At 35.4% G+C, this 26,290-nt stretch overlaps 1 protein-coding gene across 4 annotated transcripts in view; it reads left to right on the top strand.

Annotated features, from left to right (window-relative positions):
- EPHA6 (EPH receptor A6) overlaps window positions 1–26,290 on the top strand; it is a gene marked incomplete at both ends in the record, with an annotated part of 657,283 nt that overhangs the window by 373,824 nt on the left and 257,169 nt on the right. For all 4 annotated transcript variants that reach the window (XM_084232801.1, XM_084232803.1, XM_084232802.1 and 1 more), the window contains one exon: window positions 13,507–13,631. In XM_084232801.1, the coding sequence (XP_084088927.1) occupies window positions 13,507–13,631 (125 nt within the window). The remainder of the gene's footprint in view (window positions 1–13,506; window positions 13,632–26,290) is intronic.

Raw genomic sequence — 26,290 nt, forward strand, 5'->3', positions numbered from 1 at the left:
TTTCCCCTTCTTTGTAAATAAACCTTTTATCAACCGTTTGTGTGTGTGTGCGTGTGTGTGTGCGCGCAGGTTAGCATTAATAAGTCCCCTTTAAGTGTACGGGTAAGGACCCACAGTGAGGCAACCCATTTTATATTGGGGTTGCTCTGCAACATTTTGATTTGTTTTTGTCTGACCCTTTGTTTTGTTTCTCTGTATTCCACATATAAGTCAGACCATCCGATATTTGTTTTTCTCCTTCTGATTTATTCTGCTTTGTTTAATCCCCTCCAATTCCATCCACGTTGTTGCAAATGGCAAGAGTTTATCTTTTTTTTTTGATAGCTGAGTATATTATTGATAGTTATAGCTGAGCAATACAACCAGCACTTGAGACAACCTTACAGTGTTATGATGTCAGGCACTTTTGACTTTTCTTCACAACATTGGTTCTGTTTGCATATGTAGATTTCCTTTCCTTTGGTAAAATCATTTTTGGTATCACAGATCTTTGAAATCACAGAATCTCCTCAGGTACTTTCCCCTTGATTGTATTTCAACAGTCTTGCACCAACATCAAGCAAACCTTTCATTTCTAAGCAGTTTATAACCAGAATAAATCAAGAAATTTTCCTTGGTCAACTTTCAGGAATTCTTGGTACCAAAACAGGATATCATTTGTTATCATCTGCAAGGCAAGAGGAGAAGAGTCATTCTTGTGGTGAGGACATCCTGAATAACCTTTTTGAGTATTGCTGAATTCAAATATGGTAGAGCAACTTTTTCATCATGTTCACTATCTATTCCAGTATCTTCCAACATATTTTTGGATAGCTATGCATTTTGGCTATATATACAACTGAGTTATAACACTTGGTACATTTGCTACTTACAAAAGGATTTTTTTTTAAATTAATTAATTTATTTATTTGTTTGTTTTTTAAGATTTATTTATTTATTTATACAAGCACTGGGTACAGTCAGAAGTGCGGGAGGGTGAGAGAATTCACCAGAGCCAGAGCAGGTAACAGAACAGGCAGAATGATGAAATACACTGCTGAGGGGAGCAGCGGGCATGGCAGGAGAGGTCTGCTCACCATGTGGGACCCTCCCTGGTGGCCGGGGATCGAACCAGCATTGCAGAGGCTGCAGGCAGCTTTGCAGGCTGGCGCTCAACCGCTGCGCCACCAAAGGAGGCCCCACAAAAAGATTTTGAGTCATGAAATTCATAGTTTTATAACTTATTTGGACTACTTAACTATCACATTTATATATGCCCGTATATCTGTATCAATTTCAAAACAACTTTATTGAAATTTATTATTAGATTTTCATTTTAAGTATATAAGCTTTAAAAATGCAGCAAAGAAATTTGTAAAACTTTATCCATTTATTTTAGTATTGCGAAGATTTATGTTTGTATAAGCTTTATCAGGTAACTGCTTCCTTTAAACAATATTAGTTAAGATAATTTTAATGATTTACTTATAAATTACCTTTCTGATCATTTTTATAGTTTCTTCTTGTTAGTTATTTAATTCAGTGTGCCTGGTCTGGTACATGATGCAGACTTTGATAAGTCAACAGAGGCCTGAAATTCATGATCCATATTCAAATATAACTAAGAATGTAGTAACTCAAAACTATTTATATAATTTTTATATATAATTTTATAATTGCATCAGTCACATAATAGTACTTTCATATAGATAAATTACTGGAAACCAGTGTTCTTAATTTCAGTATAATGGTATGTTATAAATAAGAAATTGTTTAAAGATGAGAAAGAACATATTCTTGATTTTTATCTGTGGCCAGGCCAATTTTCTGAGGTTTTATGAATAGTGTATAATAAATTCCTAGAAAAATACTTGTGCAACATATATATATTTTAACTGAAATTTGACAGGTAATAACAGGGTCAGCAGAATCTCTGACTGATGTAATTTAAGAGTTCTTTTTCCTCTTATATTCAAAACTGCATGTTATAATGTCTGTCATATAAAGAGATTCTCAAACACCTCTAGAATGATGTAATAGTCAGTAGAGTTACATGGTATAAATTACTGAGAGCAGTAGCCTAAAAGACAATCTTAACAGTGAGCACATTAAATTAGCCACTCACAAGTCTAATAAAATAGAAATTAAAATGGCACAGATTATGCTGAAAAGAACTTTAAAGATAATGCTTCAGATCTTACTCTGTATAGTTAAGTGCTGGCAATGCTGTGTTATTTTGACTCATCATTAATAAATAATTCTTCACTGTGAACTACACAAGCAATAAGAGTTTTCTGTACAAATAATTCCACACATTTTTCACTAATGTTTTGTCAAACTGCCTGCCATATTGGCATGGCAGGAAGTAGAAAGGGTGAGCAAGATTTATGTTATCTGATGCTAGATATTTCCTTAGGGGAAAAAAAAAAAACTTGAAATTCAAAGCTAAATGCTTTTAAAAATAAAACAACAGTAGCTGAGGAAAGCGGAAAAAAATTAGTCCTATATCACCTATTTAAGTATATAATCACAAGAAGGAAAACCTCACTTTTTCCTGATAACAGAGAAAGGGAAACCTGAGAGATTATAGATGAAACAAGGAAAATCTGTAGGGCCAGAATATCCAAAATATTTTTTTTTAAAACAGATCAGGTACTTTTTAAAAATATTTAAGTGTACATCACCAGTAGTATTTTACCTCAGCCTACACACCATCAAGGCATTCAAAATCCTCCACCTTAGTCCATTGGGCTCTGTCCCCCCATTCCTCTCCAGCCTCCCCCTCCTCCTTTGGTGGCCTTATTTTGCAGTCAGCTTTCTAGGGTTTGTTTTGGTTTGGTATTGTCTTACTCCTTCTTTTGTCTCTCTATTTGAGTGATACTAAATGGTATTTGTATTTCTCATTCAGGTTTATTTCCCTTAGCATAACCCTCCCCAGTTCCATCCATGTTATGACAAATTGCATGAGTTCATCAATTTTACCCTCTTTTCTTTAAGATTCTAGCTAGAGGTTTGTCTATTTTGTTTATTTTTTCAAAGAACCAATATTTGAATTTATTGATATTTTTCACTTCTGTTTCATTTATTTCTGTTCTAATTTGGTTATTTCCGTTTAATTTAGACCCAAGCAGAAATTACAGGATGAAAACAATGACTTTTCAATTTTTGTTACATAGTTTTGGTAAAGTTTTAAGATTCAGAAAATGTAGTAACAAAGGTTTGCACTAAAACTATTTTCAAAAATGTGGCAATCTAGTCAACGAGCATTTAATTTGAAGGTCAAAGCTAAGATTTTTGAAGGCTTATAAAAAAATGTATATCAGAAATGCAGTTTTATTGAATACATAATTCTCACTCGGGTAACACTGTTTGAATCTTCAAATCTTTGGTTAACCTCTGATTTGACAAACTCCAAAAGATGTTATTTCCCTGCCAAATTATTTATCTAACTTTTTAGAATAACAAATAAAAAATCAATAACTGCCCTTCTGTGTCCTAAAATCAGTTTTTCTCATGCGGAGGCATAGATGTACTTCTGCTTTATATGTATTGGTACTACAGTGTTGTCACAATATGCCAAATTCAGATGTTATATGTAAACTTGGGTTATTGAAAAAATACATTGGATATGTTGAAAACAAATGTTTCATGTATTGAGGCGTTATTTTAAAATAAAATTCTGTTTAGTTTAGTCCTCCTCTGTAAACAGAAAATGCAGCATCTGAGTTCTGTATTAGCCTACAAATTGTTCCCCACACCCTCTGCTTTAACTCATTAGCCATTTAAATGTGTGCCAAGGACCTCCCTGGTAGCCTAGGTGTTAAGTCTTAGCACTATTACAGGCCAGGTCCTGAGTTCAATCCCTGGCCAGAGAGCTAACCCGCATGGTGCAGCAACCTTCTTTTGTTATGCCCACTGCTCCCAAAGCACTGTATTTCAGTAGATCTGCCTGTTCTGCTCCCCACTTTGTCTCTGGTGAATCCTCTCACCCCCTCCCACACCTCTGGTCTACACAGTTCTATGCAAAAATAAATAAAATCTTTAAAAATATGTGTGCCTAGTATATATTGATATAGGTCTCTTCAAAAGCAATATGCTAATACACAGTGTAGCTCTGAAAATCCATAGAGGCAATTTATAGAATAATTTAACAAAATCAAAAAGTTGTGCATAAAATGTGAGAACTATATACAGGACAATATTCAGGACTTCCAGATTCAACTTAAAGAATCAACATAATTGAAATTTTTAGCCATTAAAGCTATAATTATAGAGTCTATATAACATATAGAATAGGTTTTTAAAATGCATAAACAGTATTACCTAAAATAATGTATACAACTCTTTCAAATATGTGTATTTACATGTGGAAGGAATAGGTAATAGTGAGCAGATTTTAGGATTTACATAGTTCTGGGAAACTGAAATCCATGTATAAGTGATGAATCTATGAAGTGGGCAATGGGTTTTCTTTCCTTCTAGTTTATAGGAAAAAAAGAAAGATCTCATAAAAGTTAGGTAATGAACCAGTAAATCAACAAACTATTGAAGAATTGCAAATTGAAAACATGGTACCTATATTTTATTTTATTTTATTTTTTTTTAAATCCAACTTTTATTAAGGTTTTTTTAAATTAACATTTTATTTTATATAATTCTTATATCATTTTCATTTTTGCACAACGTATGCATTATTTTTTTTTTTTATAAATTTTATTGTTATATTCCCCATACAATTGCAGCCCCCCATTCTGACCCCAATCCCTCCCCTCCCGCCCCGCCCCCCTAAAAGTGTCTCTGGTTCATAGTTTTTTGTTGATTTTGATTTTCACTTTCTTATAGTTATTCATTTTCCTGGTCCCTTATTTAAGTTTTCTAGATTCCTGCTATGAGTGAGACCATCCGGTATTTTTCTTTTTCTTTTTGGCTTATTTCGCTGAGCATGATCCCTTCCAGCGCCATCCATGTTGCAGCAAATTGCATGTGTTTATCTTTTTTGAATGCTGAGTAATATTCCATGGTATATATGTACCACATCTTCTTGATCCAGTCATCTATTTTTGGGCATTTGGGTTGTTTCCAAAGGTTAGCTATTGTAAACAGTGCTGCTATAAACATAGGGGTGCAGGTGTTCTTTGGAATTGATGTTTCTGTGTCCTTTGGGTAAATACCTAGGAGTGGAATTGCTGGGTCATATGGAAGCTCTATGTTTAGTAGGTCCAGAAATCTCCACACAGCTTTCCACAGTGGTTGGACCAGTTTGCACTCCCACCAACAGTGCAGAAGAGTTCCTTTTTCTCCACACCCTCGCCAACATTTGTTGTTGCTAGTTTTTTTAATATGTGCCATTCTCACTGGTGTAAGATGGTATCTCATGGTAGTTTTGATTTGCATTTCCCTGATGACAAGTGATGTTGAACATTTTTTCATATGCCTGTTGGCCATTTGCATTTCCTCTTCAGAGAAGTTTCTTTTAAGCTCTTCTGCCCATTTTTTGACTGGATTATTTTCTTTGTTGTTGTTGAGACTCATCAGCTCTTTGCAGATTTTTGTGATCAGTCCTTTATCATTAGTGTTGGGTGCAAAAATGTTCTCCCAGTTGGTGGGGTTTCTCTTTGTTTTTGTTATTGTCTCTTTTGCTGTGCAAAAGCTCTTTAATTTGATGTAGTCCCAGCTGTTTATCTTTGCCTTCACTATCACTGCTTTGGGTGATGTGTCTGTAAAGATGTCTTTGATGTGCAAATCACGTAGTGTTTCGCCTATATTTCCTTCTATATATTTTATGGTTTCAGGTCTTATGTCTAGTTCTTTAATCCATTTTGAGTTGATTTTTGTGTATGGTGTGAGGTGGTGGTCAAGCTTCATTCTTTTGCATGTAGCGACCCAGTTTTCCCAGCACCATTTATTGAACAAACTTTCTTTGCTCCAATGCATAGTCTTTGCTCCTTTGTCAAAGATTAGTTGACCATAAACCTGTGGGTTTATTTCTGGATTTTCTATTCGATTCCATTGGTCTGTATGTCTATTCTTGTTCCAATACCATGCGGTTTTGATGATTATGGCTTTGTAGTATAGTTTGAAGTCTGGGAGTCTGATGCCTCCATTCCCTTCTTTTTTTTTCAGGAGAGCTTTGGCTATTCGGGGTTTTTTGTGATTCCATATGAATTTCATCAATAATTGTTCTATTTCTTTGAAGAATGACATTGAAATTTTGATTGGAATAGCATTGAATCTGTATATTGCTTTTGGAAGGATGGCCATTTTAATAATGTTTATTCTTCCAATCCATGAGCAGGGGATGTCTCTCCATTTCTTTGTGTCTTCTTCTATTTCTTTTAACAGTGTTTTATAGTTTTCTTTGTATAGGTCCTTTACCTCTTTTGTTAGATTTATTCCCAAATATTTGATTTTTTTTGTTTCAATAACAAAAGGTATGGTCTTTTTGATTTCTTCTTCTTCAGATTTATTGTTTGTGTATAGGAAGGCTACTGACTTTTGCGTGTTGATTTTGTATCCTGCCACTTTACTGAACTGATTGATGAGTTGAATTAGTTTTTCTGTGGAGTTTTTGGGGTTCTCTATGTATAATATCATATCGTCTGCAAAGAGTGATAGTTTGACTTCTTCTTTTCCTATTTGGATTCCTTGGATGTCTTTCTCTTGTCTTATTGCCCTGGCTAGGACTTCCAGTATTATATTGAAAAGCAATGGTGAGAGTGGACATCCTTGTCTTGTTCCAGATCTTAATGGAATAGCTTTCAGCTTTTCACCATTGAGAATGATACTGGCTGTTGGCTTGTCATAGATGGCCTTTATGATGTTGAGGTATGTTCCTTGTATCCCAAGAATTTCAAGGGCTTTTATCATGAATGGGTGTTGCACTTTGTCAAAAGCTTTCTCAGCATCTATTGATATTATCATATGGTTTTTATATTTCTTTTTGTTGATGTGTTGGATAACGTTGATTGATTTTCGGATGTTAAACCATCCTTGTGCCCCTGGAATGAATCCAACTTGGTCGTGGTGAATTATCTTATGGATACATTGTTGGATTCTGATAGCTAAAATTTTATTGAGGATTTTTGCATCAGTGTTCATTAGGGAGATTGGCCTGTAGTTTTCCTTTTTTGTGTTGTCCTTGTTCGGTTTTGGTATTAGTGTAATGTTGGCTTCATAGAACGTGTTTGGTATTGTCCCTTCCTTCTCAATTTTTTGGAAGAGTTTGTGAAGGATAGGCACTAATTCGTCTCTGAATGTTTGGTAGAATTCATTTGTAAATCCATCAGGTCCTGGGCTTTTGTTTTTGGGGAGGTTTTTGATTACCATTTCAATTTCGCTAATTGTAATTGGTCTGTTTAGGTGTTCTATTTCTTCTTTATCTAGCTTTGGGTGATTGTAGAGTTGTAGGAATTTGTCCATCTCCTCTAGATTGTTAAACTTGTTTCCATATAACTGTTCATAGTAGTTACTGATTATTCTTTTGATTTCTGCTGTGTCCGTTGTGATTTCTCCTCTTTCATTGATGATCCTGTTTATTTGTGCTTTCTCCCTTTTTTCCTTTGTGAGCCTGGCTAGGGGTTTGTCTATTTTATTTATTTTTTCAAAGAACCAGCTCTTGGTTTCATTGATCTTTTGGATTGTTTTTTTAGTTTCAATTTCATTTATTTCTGCTTTGGTTTTTATTATTTCTTTTCTTCTACTGGTTTTGGGGTTTTCTTGTTGTTCTTTTTCTAGATCTTTGAGCTTCGAGATTAGGTTGTTTCTTTGCGTTCTTTCTTGTTTCTTGATGTGAGCTTCTATTGCTATATATTTTCCTCTTATTACTGCTTTTGCTGCATCCCATACATTTAGGATATTGGTGTCCTCCTTGTCGTTCAATTCAAAAAATTTTTTAATTTCTTCTTTGATCTCCTCATTAGTCCAATGGTCTTCCAGTAGTGTGGTTTTTAATCTCCATGAGGTAGGAAAGTTCCTTGCCTTCTTTTTATGGTTTATTTCTAGTTTGATGCTTTCATGGTCAGAAAAGATGGTTGATATGATTTCAATCTTGGTATATCTGTTGATGTTTGTCTTGTGCCCCAGTATGTGATCGATCCTGGAGAATGATCCGTGTGCGCTTGAGAAAAATGTGTACTCCATTTTTTTGGGGTTTAGTGTTCTATAGATGTCTGTTAAGCCCAATTGCTCTAGGTCTTTATTTAGAGCTTTGGTTTCTTTACTTATTTTTTGTCTTGTTGATCTATCCATTGTTGATAGTGGTGTGTTGAAGTCTCCCACTACGTATGTGTTTTCTCTGATGTCTGTTTTCAGAGAGGACAACAGTTGTCTGATATATTTTGGTGCTCCTTCGTTTGGTGAGTATATGTTAATGAGTGTTAGTTTTTCTGGAAGTATTGTCCCCTTGATCATAATGTAGTGACCATTGGGGTCTCTTTTTATTTTTTTGAGTTTGAAGTCTGTTTTATCTGATATAAGTATAGCTGTTCCTGCTTTCTTTTTTGGTCCATTTGCTTGTAGGATTGTTTTCCATCCTTTAACTTTGAGCCTATTTTTATCTTTTGTAGCTAAATGTGTTTCCTGGAGACAGCAAAAGGTTGGGTTTTGTTTCTTAATCCAGGCTGCAACTCTGTGTCTTTTTATTGAAGAGTTTAGTCCATTTACATTTAGAGTTAATATTGATATGTTAACATCTGTATTTGCCATTGTGTTTGTCTTTCCTTTGATTTTATTTATTTATTCTTTTAATAACTTTTTTTTTTTTTTGGCCTTCTTTCATTGTTATTCGTCGCTCTGAGGTTCTGGCTTTAGGACTCCTTGTAGTATTTTTTGGAGTGGGGGTTTAGTTGCAATGAAATTCCGGAGTTTCTGTTTGTCTGGGAAGGTCCATATTCTTTCTTCAAAGAGGAAGAAGAGCTTTGCGGGATAGAGTATTCTTGGTTGGCATCTGTTTTCTTGGAGTCTGTTGACTATGTCCCTCCACTCTCTCCTTGCCCGTAGTGTTTCTTCGGAGAAGTCTGATGTCAGCCTGATTGGTTTTCCTTTGAATGTTATCTGTTTCTTCCCTCTTGCCAGATTCATTATTTTTTCCTTGTCCTGGATTCTTGGGAGCTTTACTATTATGTGTCTTGCTGTATTTTTCCTTTCGTCGTGGAAGTTTGGTGTTCTTCTTGCTTCTTGTATATCAATTTTCAGCTCCTTCTCCACATTTGGGAAGTTCTCTTCAATTATCTCTTTGAATATTTTCTCTGTTCCTACATCTCTCTCCTCTCCTTCTGGTATTCCTATAACTCTTATATTTCCTTTCCTCATGGAGTCAGATAGTTCCCGAAGTCTTTCTTCGTTCTTTTTCCTTCGTACTTCTCTTTCCTTTTCTGTTTTGGTTCTTTTTATTTCTGTGTCTTCAAGATTACTTATTCGTTCTTCCATTTCATCTATTCTGCTTTCATTGCTTTTCCCAGAATTCTTTAGTTCTTCCATTAATTCTTTGATCTCCTGCATTTCTTTTACTTCCCTCTTTAGGGACTCAATTTCTTTCTTCTGACCATTGTTTTCCCTCTCTAGGGACTCAATTGCATTCTTCTGATTGTTGATTATTTTTCCCTTATCATTGTTTTCCTTTATGACTTCTGTCAGTTTTTTAATCACGGCAATTTTAAATTCTCTTTCTGGAAGGCTCAGAAATTCTTCCAAGTTATTGTCGTTGCAATCTGGGGGCTGGCTTTCTTTTTGTGGTGTGCTTTTTCTCTGGAGAGTTGCTAGGTTGCGTGTGGTTCTTCTCCTCCCTACTGTCTGTTTTCTAATTTGCCGTATGCGTTGGGACACTGTGTTGTTGGGACTTGCCGGCATCTTGGGTGGGCTTCTCTGTTCCCCTCTGGTTCTTCCAGGAGTCATCTGTCAGTTTCAAGCAGCCTTTACTGGAGAAAGGTCCCTGTTCTAAAATGCCGATGTGGGGACACACTCCCCTGTGCGCCTGGTCTGCCCCGGCGGTGGGTTCCTGCTCCCCTCTGGGCTTGGACTGCAGGCCAGAGGGGGTCTGGCGTGGGCGAACTTCCCCCGCTCACCTCTGGCTCCTGAGGAAGCCTTCTGCAGGTAGTCTTTACTGAAGAAATGTCCCTGTTCTAAAATGGTGATGTGGGACACACTCCCTGCGCTTCTGGTCTCAGGCACACTATTCTGCGCGCCTGGTCTGCCCCGGCTGTGGGTGCTCGCTCTCCCTGTGGGCTCAGACTACTTGTTCAGAAGGGGCCCGGTGTGGGCTAACTCCCCAGCTGGCCACTAGCTCCTTCAGTAGCCTGTGCTGGGGTCAAGTCGCTAGGTGGCACCAGAGATCTCTCCTAGAGCCCTTGGGGAGCTGATTTTCCACCCCGTGGGACAGGGAGCAGAGCGGGGATGGTAGGGTACACCTCAACGCCTTTGGGGTGCTGTGTCTGCCTTGTGCCCCACCGTCGTGGGGAACCCACGCCCCTAATTTCGTGCCCCGGGTCTCAGTTCCAAAGCCCTCAGTTCCAGGACGCGGGCTGTAGCCCAGATCAGTGGCGCGGGAATGGCGCCTTTTGAATCCCGCTCCCCTGCCTGGGCGCCTTGTTCCTGCTCACTCAGGGAGGGCCTCCGCTGTCTCCCCGCAAGCCTAGGTCGCAGGCGCAGGGCCCTGGGCAGCTGCAATCCGAGCGCTGCTTTAGTGCAAGCTTACTGGGCGGCCGGGGCTGTGTGCTGGTGCTGGTCTCCTCCTGGTGGGCGGGGCGCTCTTTAATGGCGCGTGGAGCGCACCTCCGTGGTGGATCCTGCAGGGTTCGCCTCAGCTCCCGTTCACGGGGTGTGGTGGCAGAAATAGTTCCTTTCCACTCACAGTCCCGCTTGCTGCATCCGTTTTTCTTGTTGGGCGTTTTGGTTTGTTGTTTCCCTTGTCTCTGCGGGTCGGAGAGTGCCGCCTCTGTGGGCGGGGGAGGGGAGCAGGGTTCTGCGCTTCCCTCCCTTCTCGTCCTCTTTTATGGCAACTTTCTTCTTCGGGCAGTTTGCTGGAGTCGTCCGTTTATCTTCCGTGTCCCAGTTCTCACTGGGACCTGCCGCTTTTCCTCCCTATTAACTTTTTTTAATGGGAGATCTTACTCGCAGCCCTCGCCGCCATGTTGCTCCGCCCCTCCGGTACCTATATTTTAATCACATGACATACTAATATACTCCTCACGATTGAATTTCTTATACTTTTGCAAGGATTATATTTGATCTTGAGTGCTAAATAATTATTCAGCAAAATGTAATATTTTTATATTAATACATAGTAATATTGCTTTATGATATTAATCATAAGATTTTATACATGATTAGGACATGTTAAAAAATTGTAATGAATTGATATGCCTAATTTGCATGATTAATTTTAAAGTTGCAATTTTTCCATTATTACCATTTAATACATTATAATCATAATTTAGGAATATAATATACTTTCCAACAGGATAAATTTATTAGTTATGGTTTATTAGTAGTGTATATGACTCAATTTAAATGGTGAATTATTTGAATACATTTTCTTATTTACCACATTATCCATTTGTTTTCACTTACAGCCCAAGCTTCTATTTCTTAGTATTTTATGTAGTTATCACTTATTTTTAAAAATATATTTTCAGTCAGCAATAAGTCTTTTATTAACAGCTGGAAAGAATTTTACATATAGTTTCTAAAGTATATATATTTTTAGGAGAATCGTACTTATAATTCTCACAAATTTAAGAAAGTACTTTATCCTTAATATAAAAGCAGCTTTCGTAGAGAATCATTTTTTTCAAATTATGTTTTCATCTGTAATTCATACATATAAATAGGTTTCTAAAAAGGAATTGGAAAGAAATCATGAATTCAAAATTATATTTCTAATTTGAGTTTACTGCCACAGAAATTTTACCTTCAAGGATCTGGCATCTCTATCTTCTTTTCATAGACAAAAACATTTCCATGATTTTTATTTAATTAACAAACATAATTGTTTTATCCCTCAATATAACAGAGATTAGAAATTTTAATAGTAATCATCACTGAAAACAGTCTGTATAGTTTTTCTTAATTTTTTAAAAGATCCCATTCTATTTTATGTTAAATTACTGTGTTTTAAAGTCATTTTAAGTTGTTTCTCCTCCAACTCAAGTTACAGGTATTATTCTTTACATTTTCAAGATGATTTTTAATGTTAATGTGTTTCTAGTCGTTTAAAATGTTTACAGTGATCCAAAGTAAATCTTCAATATAAGTATTTTCAGAGACATCTAACTTCTGACCTAGTTTCCATCCTGTCCTCCCTCTCCCTGTGGTAACCACTATTATCATTTTTTATTCTTAGGTTTACATTTAAATTGTTTTGTACCCATTTTTCTCCACCTGCTTCTTTCTTTTAAAAATATATAATAAAATCACTTCATTGTAATAATTAGACATACTAATAATGACTTTTTACAACGTCATCATTTCCCAATGGATGTAGCATGTATTTGTTTAATCATTCCCATAAGATGGACATTTAAGTTATTTCAAATCTTTACAAATAAATCTCAAGGAGTCTTCTTGAAAATATGTCAGTTTGCACTTATGCAGCTTATCTTTGGGATACATTTCAAAATGCCAAAATCTAAGCAAATGTATTTTGCTTTAAAATGTTTAAGTTCCCATTATAAATGTCGTACCATATACATTCCTGACAACAACATATTAAAGTGCTTTTCCTTACTATTCTGATGGGATAGAAATAGTATCTCAGTGTTTTAAATTTGAATTTATCTTTTATTAGTGATGTTTTATTGATGTAAAAACTGTTTTAAACAATATAAAACTTAAAAAGTATTTTTTAAAGAGTACGTTGTTTACATTTTAGGTAAATTTTGGAAGTTTAACACAAGATTAATTTACTTGTAGATTGGATTGTTAAAGCAATATTATATAGGAAAAAATAGAGCCATGTCTCTGAAAATAAACTTCATGAGTTAAGTATTTCTATTTTATTCAAATGTCACAATACTTGTGTAAAAATAATAATACTCAAGTTGATTATGCAATAATTTCTTGTAGTTAAGAAGCTGGTGATATAAACTATAAAATAGTAAGATTTTATTACAAAGTTCTGTCTTGAAGAGAAAGAAGAGTTTATAAATTATATTGTAATTGTGGAGGGATTTTCTATGGCAGATTAAGATTTGATAAAATATAGAAGTCAAATGTATTATATTTCATGTCATTGCTGAATGCCAATGTCAGTGGAAGGAAAATATCCTGTAATAAAGAAAAAATCATGAGTTCCTATCCCTATTCTGGACTATTTGAATTTTTCCTATGTTTTCTAATAATGTTTCTAAATATATTTTCATACTTTATTTGTATTTAATAGACTAGTTCTTAGGCTATCATATTGATCAGAGGTCAGCCATTAATGTCTCCTTCCACAAGAATTATGTTTTCTTTAGAATACAAAATATTAAGGAAATGATGATGGGGAATGGTTCCTGCCAATTAATTCTTAATTATTTTCTTTCCTTTCAGCACCTTCCCTGATAGGTATAGTAAGGAAGGACTGGGCATCCCAAAATAGCATTGCCCTATCATGGCAAGCACCTGCTTTTTCCAGTGGAGCCATACTGGACTACGAGATCAAGTATTATGAGAAAGTAGGTCTTACTTGGATCTTTTTAACAAACCATATATACCTATACCTGTATATATGTATATACCGAGCATGTTGTTGTACTGTTACTTTCTTTAAAGCTTGTTATTCTTTGGCTTAACCTCATGCCTTATGTCTTTGACTACTCTCCACTTTGTTGTTGTGCTCGTTATTTTTCAATTAATTTGTCTTGTTTTAGGTCAGATTAAAGACACAAGATGGTGGTCTCTGTCATGAGTTAAATTCTATAGAGTTTTACAACTTAGGAAGAAATAGTAGCTCCATCATCTTGCAGTTAATTTGAAATAACATTGTTGCTAAAATTGGGAAGAAATGGCAAAATGGAATTAACTATAATCTAGAAAGAGTTTGTATAGGCCATATCCTTTGCCAATGAGTTTAAAGTTATAGTCCACTGTAATTTGGAAAGAACAATTTAATGATAAATTGGAATAACTGATGAATTAAAATTTTTTCTTTACATTCAGGAAGCTAGGAAGATAAATCTGGTTAAAAAAAACAAATGTTAACCTTAAAATTTCAATTTTTGTTTTAAAAATTGTTTTCAGTTACTGTATTTTCCTGAGTTATATACTCCCTTACCTTTCTTGTATTCATACTTTCTTTATGCTTCCCCTTTCTATTCTTCACCATTATAATGTTGCTTTATTATTGTGGTAGACCAGTTGTCATTTCTGATAATATCTCTCATTGTGCTAATACTGCTCTAAATATTGATAAAGGGAACATTGAATTTAAAAATATAATTTAAGTGCAAGAAATTATATACAATATTTACATTACATATAATGTAAGTAATAACTTCTTATATTTCTGTAATCTACTAGAAGCAAAGAAACATCATAAATATATTTAGGTTTTCTCTGAAGAAACAGGTCAAGAAGAGAAATAGGAGTGTCTTTTTCTATCCCACTGAGAACAAAATGATAGCATAAAATCTTTCTCCACCTAAGACTTCAAATTCTGACTGTATAGTTAACATATGCATATATAATATGGTTTCTTCTTCCTAGAAAATATTTTTATAAAATTTATAATTAGAGTAACTTACAATAGAGCTTGTAGTTTAAAGAGCTTATTTCCTCTTTAAGAAGCTAGATATTACTCGATAAAAAATATAAATAAATGATCTCATTCTGGGCATACAAATTAATCCTCTTTAGTGTATGATTATAGGAATGTATAGAAATATAGGATGAAAGAGGTTGTCCACCATGCTCTTCAATTGTTGCCAGCAGTGGTAGAGTGGAAGGATTGGTGGAGATACATGTGTGGAGACAAGAAAGAAAGAGGGCGGCGGCAAGTATAGATAAACATGTACAGATGGATCAATAACTAATTTGCTGGATGGCCCCTAACTAATTTGGTAGTTATTTTAGTTGAGTTGCTGAAAAATAGACTTTGAGACAGGAATTTGTGTGCATGTGATATAAGAAAGTTTCCTAAAACTGGAAGAGGGTAGGAGAAGGACTGTGAAAAAGAGATCAAATTCAGAGTGACCCAGGGAACTCTGCAGTCTAATTACATCTCAACATTTCTCCTGTGGAGACAAAGAAAGCTGAACTTCACACTCTGTCTACAGTCTATCCTTGGCCATAGGACTGAATGGTCGTACATATGTTGTGTGCACAAAAAATATTATAAGCACTTCTGGTTCTTTATAGTGGTTGTAGCAGCCCAAGTTTTGGTTTCTAAAGCAGGTGGCAGATACAAGCTGGAGGGATGGCAGGTAAAGATGATCCAAGAAGATCTGGTGGCACCAACTATTAACTAAGGAACTTCATTGCTTGGAGAGATATGAGAGAATTTTATTCTTTGGCTCATTGTAATATTCATATTATCAGTCATTTTTATTGGTACCTAAAGTCTTTAACTTAAGGCATTTAAACTTTAACACTGTGTATTGCTAACATATAATTAATATGCAAAGACCCATGTTAACACTATTCTCTGAGGAATTTGTGCTGTTTTATTAAGTTCTCATTGTGTTAAAAGCATTATTCTGCAAATCAGGAAAGAATTTAAGCTGCTTCAATGTGCACTGTCTACAAATATCTAAGGTCAAACAGCACACTGTTGTTATCCGTGACTTTTGCTTAGACAATGTGATATATTGAAAAAAAGCACTGTTCTGGGTGTTCAGAATCTGAGTTTGGCTCCGATCTGCAGTTTCTTAGTCCTGTTTTCTCATCCATAAAATAAGGAGTAAAATAAGGATCTAGGAAGATAATATCTTACACTTCTGTTTCCAAAGGCATATATTTATGTGTAAACAATTATAAATATGTTATCCCTCCACTCAAATAACAGTACTTGTTCTTTCTGTCTACTGAAATTTAATATATATGTGCACACATTTTTAAAAATATTTTATCACAAGGATCAATATTATTCACATCACAATTATATATAAAAATTAAGACCCTAATATGGGGCTTCCCCTGGTCGTGCAGGTGGTTGAACACAGCACTGTGAAGCTGTCTGCAGCCTCTGCAGCACCGGTTTGATCCCGGCCGGCTGGCGAGGGTCCCACATGGTGCAACAGATCTCTCCTGTCGTGCCCGCTGCTTCTCTCAGCAGTGTATTTCATCAGTCTGCCTGTTCTATTCCCTACTCTGTCTTTGGTGAACCCTCTCACCCTCCTGCGAATCTGCCCTGTAACCCTGGTTCTTGTATGGATAAATAAATAAATCTTAAAAAAGGAGACCGTATTATGATTGTTTCACCCCTCTCAGAGAGAAAGAGAATGAGAAGTATAAAAAAGAAAACATATTGCTTTTTGGTTATAACTAATTAGATATTCTCTAATTAATTATACTCCCCAATCCTTACTTTTCTCTTTTCTTACTCAGGAAGTATTTCATTTTATATTCAAGTGAAAAAGGTTTGAATATGAAAAAAGCACTTAAAATGAAGAAAAAAATCAAGTGTAAGTTACAAAAAATTATATTTTGTATTTTTATAGCGAGTACCTATGTCCAAATATAGAACCTACTCATAATGAGAGAACTAAGAATTCATCTGCTACAACTCCATTGTCTCCCACCTCAAAATGTTGCCAAGCTCTCTTGCTGTCACAAAATATCAAAAAATCTTATCAAATATCAAACATTCACTTTCCTTATCTCTTTTCTTCCCCACATCTTTCATTTTTTGTTTACATTCTCAGTTTTCTTCTCTATTTTCCTCTGCCCAGATACTCACTTTTTTCTTGTTTCTTTGTTATTTTAATATACTTATTAAATTTAGTCTTCATAGAGTTATTTATGTATTCATCTGATCCCCTATTGGCTTGTGAGCCACTAAAGAAAGGTTATTTCTTTTTTGGCTTTGTCATCCAAGCTCCAATCAGTACCTACCAAAGGTGTTTGCTTACTACCAAATTCTAGTGTAATATCTCTTTGTCCAGAACTCAATCACTAGAAATTGAGAAAAGATACCAAACCAATGTATAATTATCTCTGACAATTAAAAAAGGAAAGAAAGCCTCCAGAATTTCCTATTTCTACCTGTTCATAAGAAAGTCCAGTACGCAAGTATCCATCAGATAGATGAGAGAATGTTCTCTTAATAATTAGAATGTAAATTCGTGAGGACAGGGAATCCTTTAGTCTACTTTCATATTCCCAGCACTCTGAAAGGCCAATAGCTAATAATTTATAGCCAAAAATTGTTGGCCAATCATATGTCAGGTACTTTTAAAATTGTTTTACATGTATTAAATAATTCAATTCTAATGACAGTCTTTTGAGATCAATATTATTACTCTTCCCATTTTACAGACGAGAAACTAAGGCATAGGAAGCTAAGTAATCACCAAAATCACCCTAGTGAAAGGTTGTTGAAGTTAGACCTGCTACTTATATTACAATTGAATGCCTCAGAAAAGTCATTGCTTTCTGCTGATGCTGATTTTCTAGGTTCCCTGAGGCCAAACATTTCATTATTCTCTAATGCCCAGTTTGCTACTCTAAAATGGCAGCAATAAAGCTCACCTGTCTCACCAGAGTGTTGTAGAGCACCACTAATTACCAACTGGTAGCTCATTTTGCAAACATAATCCCCCCCATAACAGTTTATTATTCTTGTATCTGGTGTTTAAGACACTATGACTGGTCTTTTCCTTAATGTTTTCTTAACTTTCACCTGTCAGCAGTTTTTAGATTTTGTTCAAGAAAACTCATCATGAGAAAGGAAGCATTCTCATATCCAGGTGATCAATGATTATCTGTATAAAGCACTGAATTAATATAACTTTCCATTATTTCACCTAGTCCACTAGTTAATAGCAATAAGATACCAGAGTTTTATATAAAAATAGACAAATTCATGTCATGTGAACTGTGTATTTTTTTAAAAGGTGATGAGGCTTGTGGGAAGATTTTCATTCTGGGAAATGTTTTCATCACTCAGGGATGATTAAAAGTAGCCCCTTTGGAAAAGGTTGAATTTTGGATGTTCTTTTTGAAAGTTACATACTTCTTAATGTCAAACCTTGTACACGTCTCTTTCTCCTGTCCCCTCTTATTCTGCTTTCTCAAGAGTTTTTCCCCAGATAAGAGTAATCTCTTATTTTTCTAAAGACATAGCAGTAAATGTAGAAATAATCAACTGAAGAAAGGGAAAATATCTTTCATTCCTTCCTTCTTTATTACGTGGTCAATATACATTCCTCATTTTCTTTTGTTGTATTTCCTTTGCTTAGGTGTTTGTCCAAGAGGAGACTTTTCACTTGCATGAATGCCACTCTTACCTCCATCCACTATGAAACATATTCATTCTCTCTAACCTCCTCCTCTGTGACCACCTAACTTCCACATTGTGCAACTAAATGTAGACTTGCATGTAAGCCTACAGGTGATCATTATACCATAACTAAGAAAAATGTGACAGATGAAAGGCATATGGATCACATGAGAGTCTTATTGAAATGCAGGTTATGGTTCAGTTGACCAGTCCTGGGTTAAATGGTGGTGGGAGGAGGCATTGCATTTGGAAGAGGCTCCCAGGAGCGCTAGCACTGCTGCTCCTAACACCATACTCTGAATTATAAGGCTCTGGAGGCCCTGCCTCTCCATTACCTCAAGTTATCAAATGTAGATGGAAGCAAAATAATCACAACCCTCTAAATATACTTCTGAAGTTAAATAGTGCAATATCTCTGTGGCTGGATAGGGCCTCTGCAGATGTTACATAATGTGTATGATATTACAACCTAAAATACTACTCTGAAGTAAAATGCAGTAAATGAAGGAACAAGTCATTTTCAAATACAATTTTGTTTTTCCAAAGGAAACAGCAAATTGCTGAGCTAGTAAATAAAGTTTTGTGCTCTTTTTTCCTTTCTCATAATTCTTATTCGTTGCAATGTCCACCACAGAGAAATTGGATATGAGCATTTGGTACTAATTAAAACAACATTACCTGATAGAAAATAGACAGCAAGGGAATTTACTGATACAAACACTCATTACAGAGATTTTATAGCCAATTTCCATGTTGTGCAGCAAACACCACACTGTGTGGAAGACTGTCTGGTTTAGTGAGCCCAGGGAGTCCCCGTGGTGCCGGGAGCAGAGATTCGTGTGGTGGCAAACCTGGGACTGGTGCCAGCATTGTAACTGCAGCATCTGTATGGCTTGATCAAAATATAAAGAAATTAAAAAGATATTTACAGCTTGCGTTAACCATGGTCTGCAAGCACTTAAAATTGCAAGCATCTTCTAACTACTCCAGATTTATAGTATCTCCTATTTCATAAGTTACCCTATCTTCTGTTTGAGTTAAAAAATGAATTGTTAAAATTATACAAGTTGGATTTTTTTAAATTAAAATTTGGTATATCCAAAAAAAGGATAAAATAAATTGGTAGAACTGTTACAATGTGTTGGGGTTCCTAGATGTTTCTAGGTTGGAGGGAGCTCCTCAGTCCTTGACTGTGGCATGAGAAGAATTCAAAGCCATGTCTTTAGCAATGCCAGGGAGAGGTACTAGGAGGGCAGAATCCAGGGAAGAATAACAGCAAGAGGATGGTAACGGAGGGGACTCCATACTTTATGGGATGCAGGTTCTTTCCTGTGGTGAAATGTGCAGGTGCTCCAAGGGTGTTGGTTCTGGCCCCGGTATCAACGTCTAAGTCACTCCTTCTTCTACTATGCTCCAGGAGGTATAGTTTTATCATATCCCAGAAAACAAGTTGGGACAAGGGAAAGCATTTAGGGGGAGTTGCCATGGTGTGGGCCAGTTCCACCCTTCCCTTGTGAAGGGAAGAGCATTTTATATTTTTAAGGGAATCATCAGGCCTAATTAGGGAAATTGCCTTGTCATCCAGAAAACAGCCAATTTTGAGAAATTCCCCTTTCTGGGGGCTTCTTTCTCTCCTCGGATCTTAGGATTTGCCAGTAGATTGGGACAGGGCACCGCCTTTCTCCTCCGAAGCTGTGCTTGGCTCCCCCCAGGCTCTATCATAAATGTTACTTTGGGCATTGCCCTTCCTGCCCTGAATGTCTGCCAGCATCCAGTACTCCAAATATACTTCATGAAAAACTTTCAAATATCTATGGAAGGGAATGAAGCAGTAAGCATAAAAAAATATCAAAAGTTTATGTTCTAGTTTCCAAGAACAATGAAACAAATTCCACAACCATTTTATTCCACAACCATTTTAATCAATTTTACATCCTAAAGTCATAATTAATTACTTTCATATTCCTAGTCACACTTTTCTTAAATTGCTTCCTTATCACTTCTTGAATTCTGTTTTTATCTCTTTTTTGATGAAGTTAATATAAAGTCAGTCACATTTCAATTCTTGCATTCAATAATTGCAGAAACTTATTATTTTTATAATATATTGTGCTATGCAAGATGGAAAATAATCAAATAATTGTAAAGAAGGAATGAGAGATTTAATGTTTCCAATGAAAATATGTGATGTAAAAAATTATAGCAAAGTATATAAAAACATCACGTATGCTGGAAACAAGCCCTTGGAATCTGAATGCAGAACTGAGGCTACCAGAGTGCACCAAAGGGTGAAGGATACCGAGTGGACTCTGATGGAGGATTATTGGTGCTTTGGTGGCAGGTGTGATGAGGTAGAAACCAATGCCCCCGAATACATAGATAGCGTTGTATACTACTATTACCTCAATAAAAATTAAATAATTTTCTTACAGGGCAGGGAGAGGGGCATCCCAGAACTCCCAAAGCTGCCTGCTCTTAAATAGGTTCTGCTGTCTGCCTCTTCCAGACTAAACATACTTCAGTGCGTAAGACCTTCAGTGGAAAGGAGCTTTAATACAATTAGTGTTCAACAAAGAGAAGGGGAAGAATATAGTTTCCAAATCAAGCACCCACAGTTACCATCCCCTCGTGGGGAAATGTCCAGTCAAATAGGGTTGGCCCAAAGAAGGGCCACTGAGGCCCCAAAGCCTTCCACGAGTCTAAGTACTTCCTGGTGGAGACCTATAGGAAAGGGACAGAAAAGGCAAGACAAGTCTGGAAGGAAAATAGCAAAATCTAAATCAAGCTAAAAGCAGTCATTGTTACCTTCCCCACAGGTTTCTCACCATATCTGTTTCAACCAGTCCCAGACCAAGAAGCCATGCAGCTTCTTCACATGTCTCCCTGCTCCATGTGCCTCCTCCAGGTCTCCTTTTGGCTCTCTATCCTTCATCCTTCCTTCTCCAGTCTCCTCTCCAGCTTCTCCTTCCCTGCTCAGCTCCATTCTCCCTTGGGTGGGGCAGGGAACTTGCAACCTCCCCTTTTCCTGGGGATCACCACCCTGTTACAGTTTTTTTAAAAAACAAACAATAAGGATGAAAGGATTATTCATTTTCAACAATCTGGAAATGTATGTATTTTTGCAACCAAGTTTAGTGTTTCTAAAGAAAGAAAAATATTTTTTTTAATTTTTGAAAAATATTAACTTTAAATATTTAAAATATTTTAAATGCATACTTATTCATATGAATTTCTACCTCCTGATAAAATTGTATTTTATTAATAATGTAATGTGATATATGGCTTTGGGAAGAGATTATAGAACCCACAATATCAAATGATCAGAGAATCGCAAATGTCCCTTTAAGCAGGACAAATAGTGCGGAGAGATGCTAGAACGATTCTAGGTTGAGTATGTAAGTTAATGCCAAGAATCACTGTAGATTTAGAGTATACAAAATTAATATATTTCTATTGCATTCTTGTTCATTTAGAAATCTTCTTTTAGGGGTATAACAAGTACACAAATTCAACTTGCTCTAAATTTCTGATCTCGTTTGGTGAAAATCAGGCAAACAATAATCCCACAGACAAGCACAAATCATCCAAATGTAACACTGCCACCAATTTAGTTCTCCAAAGAAGTGCTCTTCCATTAATTAATGGGAAATGCAAATATGATGTTATTCCTTTTAAAAGCTTAAACTATAAGTCATACATCTCACTTTCTATCCCAAGGTGATAAAGAAGGAAATATCACTACATAATGCCTATCTTGCCAGATTTTCTAATACAAATTTCAAACTAAAAAACTGCAACTGGACTGTGTTATCTAATCCTTAGCAAGTTTCCCCTTGATCGCTGACCTTATTATAGTATTGACTGAGTCAAACTGCCTGGGGAGAAACATAAGATTTGCTCATTTCAAATGCAGTCAAAAATACAACCATATTTTTGCCTGTTCCTCAGACACTTACTATTTGGGACTAGAAGTGCATACGTAAATACAATTTAAGAATATTTTTTCTTGCTACTTTCTTTCATTCAACACTTAAAATATCTATAAATTGAACAGATGCATATATTTCTACTGATGATAGTAAAGCTTGTAATTGTATGAAAATTCTTGTGATGTTTACCTTAAGACATTCCCTGAAAAACATGAGGTGGATGTTTACAGTTTACATTGTCTGACTCCATTTCACTCAGGGAGATTTTAGGAAAAGCATAGTAGAGGAACTGTGGACCATACAGAGATTAAGGCATAGTAGAAACTTTTCTTGAGAGTCAATAAGGAATTTGATGGGTCATCCTCCCTGGAAATTGTTATGCTGATAAATGCTTTTTTAAAATGTGCATTTAAAAACAAACACTGTTGCTTTGCTTCATCTTATTTTTTTTTTCTCTTGCATACCAGTGGTATGGTTAAGCAGAAGACTTTATTGACATGTTAACTGAGTTCAAATTATATATTTTTTTAAAAGGAATAAAGGAATACTTTTTTTTAACCGCTATAACACTTTTTCTCTCTCCTCTCCCTCTGAACCTCAGAAACCAGACTTTGTTTATTAGTGTCTGTGAGTTTTACAAGTATTTTGCTGGGTCAAATACACTATGTAAATGTACAATATTTGTCTTTGTCATTCTAACTTGCTAATTTATTGCGGGTATTCTCTCTAACTCCTTCTGTTTTCCTCTAAATGTCAACATTATTTTTAACTGTTAGCTCTTTTTTACTTCTCACTTTTGCCTGCTCTACAACAAAAGATGTATATACTCCATACGACTATTAATTTGGGGCATTTTCTCATTAAGTTCAATATCTTCTCTAATTTTATTCATTCATTTATTAATTTAGTTTTAATTGAGGCAATATAGGACACTCCCATCAGATATTACCACCATAGTGCACCCAACACCATCACCCACAGTCCATTGCACTTCCTTCCCTCTTTGTTCTTAACCCTCCCATATCCGTTCTCCCCTCTGAATGCTTCACTTTTATCTGACCCTTAGTTTGAGTTCTCTATTTTACATGTATCAGTGACATCATTAAGTATTTCCCTTTCTCCTTCTAACTAATTTCACTTAGCATTCTCCCTTCCAGCTCCATCCATGTTGCTGCAAATGGCATGTTTTAATCTTTTTTGATCTTGAAGTAATATTCCATTGTGTATATATACCACATCTACTTCATCCACTCATCTGTTTTGGGGCATTTTTGTTGTTTCCATAATTTGGCTATCGAAAACAGTACTATTATAAACATGGGTATGCAAGCTTTCTTTTGATTACTGTTTTTTTTTTTAATTTTTTAGCTAGATGCCTAGGATTGGAGTTATTGGGTCATATGACAGATCCATTTTTAATGTTTTGAGACACCTCCATTTGTTTTCCATAAATGCTGGACCAGTCTACGTTCCCACCACAGTGTAGTAGGATTTCCTTTTCTCCACATCCTTGCCAGCATTTGTTGTTTCTGATTTTTTCTGTGTGGGTCATTCTCACAGATGTGAGGTGTTATCTCAATGTGGTTTTGATTTGCATTTTCCTAATGAGAAGTTATGATCAACATTTTTTCATATGCCTGTTTTCAGTCTGAATGTCTTCTTTAGAGAGGCATCTGATTCCTAAAGGATTGGTTTTCCAACCATTCCCCTTTTTTTTTTTTTGTCAAGAAGAACTGGGGTATAGGCCAGAGGTGTGGGGGCTTAGAAGATTCACCAGAGACAGAGTGGGGAGTGGAACAGGCAGATTGACTGAAATACACTGCTGAGGGGAGCAGCTGGTGAGACAGGAGAGGTCTACTATGCTATATGTGGGTTAGCTCCCTGGCTGGGGATTGCACTCAGGCCACAGCCAGTGGTAGTGCTGAGACTTAACTCCTGGCCACCAGGGAGGCCCCCCAACTATTTACTTTGAGTTTGTGTGTATCATTAGAACTAAGATAAGTCTCTTGAGGTAACAAAGTTGGATTTTGTTTCTGATCCAGTTAGCCACTCCACCTTTTGATAGATGAGTTCAGTCCATTTGCATTTAGAGTAATAATTGAAGTATGAGACTTTTGAATCTGTTCTGTTGATTCAATGTCTGCTTTTTGAGTTAAACCCATATTGTTGTAACTGTCGCTTCTTTATAGTATAAAGTCAGGTAATGTGATGCCTCACTTTCTCCCCTTTTTTCCTCTGAATTGCATTTGCTATTCAAGGCCTTTCATGGTTCTTTATAAATTTTAATATTTTAGATTAATTTCTTTGAATAATATTGTGGTATGGCATTGAGCTAAATTTATGTATTGCTTTTGGCAGCATAGACATTTTGGCTGTATTGATTCTCCCCATCTATGAGCATGATATGTCTTTCCATCTTTTATGTCATGATCTAAATCCTTTGATAATGTCTTATAGTTCTGAATTTGTAAGTCTATCACTTCCCTGGGAAGTTCATTAGTAGGTATTATTTTTAAAGCAACTATGAATGAAATTATTTTCTTAATTTCTTTTTTACTCATGCATTGTTTATATGTAAAAATGCAGCCAAATGGACCAGTCTATGTTCCCACACAGTGAGTAGGATTTCCTTTACTCCACATCCTTCCCAGCATTTGTTGTTTCTGATTTTTGTTGTTGTTGTTGGTTTTGTAACCTGCCATTTTGCTGCATTCACTTATTATTTCTAACAGCATTTTGGTGCAATCTTCAGAGTTTTCTATATGTAGTATCATGCCATCTATAAATAATAATCATAAGCTGTGCAATTTTAAACATTTTTGTTAAACTCTGTAGATTCCAAAATACTGTAATAGTATAAAGAAAATTCAATCTTTAGTAAAAAATTTCCTTAAGAAAATTCCAACTACTACTTGCCTCTGCTGCTTGGCTTGATTTGTAGATTTTTTACTGCCAAAGGAGAAGTCTATCATTCAAAATTTGTAGTATATCCAAAACCCATGTTTAGGAAACCTGCCTTATTAGAGCATGGAAATCTTTATGTACTGTAAGGTAAAGACTTGTTTTTGTTAGGTAAATTAGAAAAATAGAAATGAGTTAGAAGCTAAAATGTTTATACATCTGTAATCGTTGAAACTACTTTTCTGTTTTCAATGAAGGTAGATAATAAATTTTTGGTATTAATGCCATTAGTGGATTGTGAAAAACAAATGCAACACTAACATTTACCGAGTTCATTTTATTTATATTAACTCATTTTAAGAACAGTTAATTAGCTGCCAGCTAATTGAGAGACACCTACTTTCTTCATAATTACCTCTTAGATTTTAACCTCCAACTGGTAACTTAATAAGGAACTGTAATAAAAATATATTTAGATATTAAGGAATATTTAAAATGACAAAGCTATTGCTTATTTCATTTTTCTTCCATTCCTTATTTAATTTTTGATAGCTCTTTAAACAATTCACTTTGATATTTGTGAAATAAAGTATTTTTACACATAAAAACATAATGTATATTATATTTAAAGTCCTAAAACAAAGAAATAAATTTGAAAATGGGTAATTCTACTATGAATTCTCTCCTCTTACTAGCTGTGGATCTTGGACATATCCTTAAATTTCTCTTTGCTTCATTTTCCATCAACTAATTGAAAATGGCCTTATTATTTTATGTTTAAAACTCTTTCCATATCCTTGAAAATGAAATGAAGTAGTTCTCTTTATAGCTATAGTAGATTTTGAGTTTGCAGGTTTTGACACTAATTAACTATCTATAGGCAACCAGTTTTATTTCCCTAAGTCCCAATTTCTCATCAGTTAGGAAAGAAATAATAGTGAGCCTATTAACAAGTATGAGGGATAAATTGAATCTCAATTTTAGATGTAAATCATTCGATTTATTGGATATAGTGTGAATTTAATATATGTAAACCACCACAATTGGTATGTTAATGCTGGTATCA

Source organism: Talpa europaea (assembly GCF_964194135.1).
Source record: "Talpa europaea genome assembly, chromosome: 4".
NCBI lineage: Eukaryota > Metazoa > Chordata > Mammalia > Eulipotyphla > Talpidae > Talpa > Talpa europaea.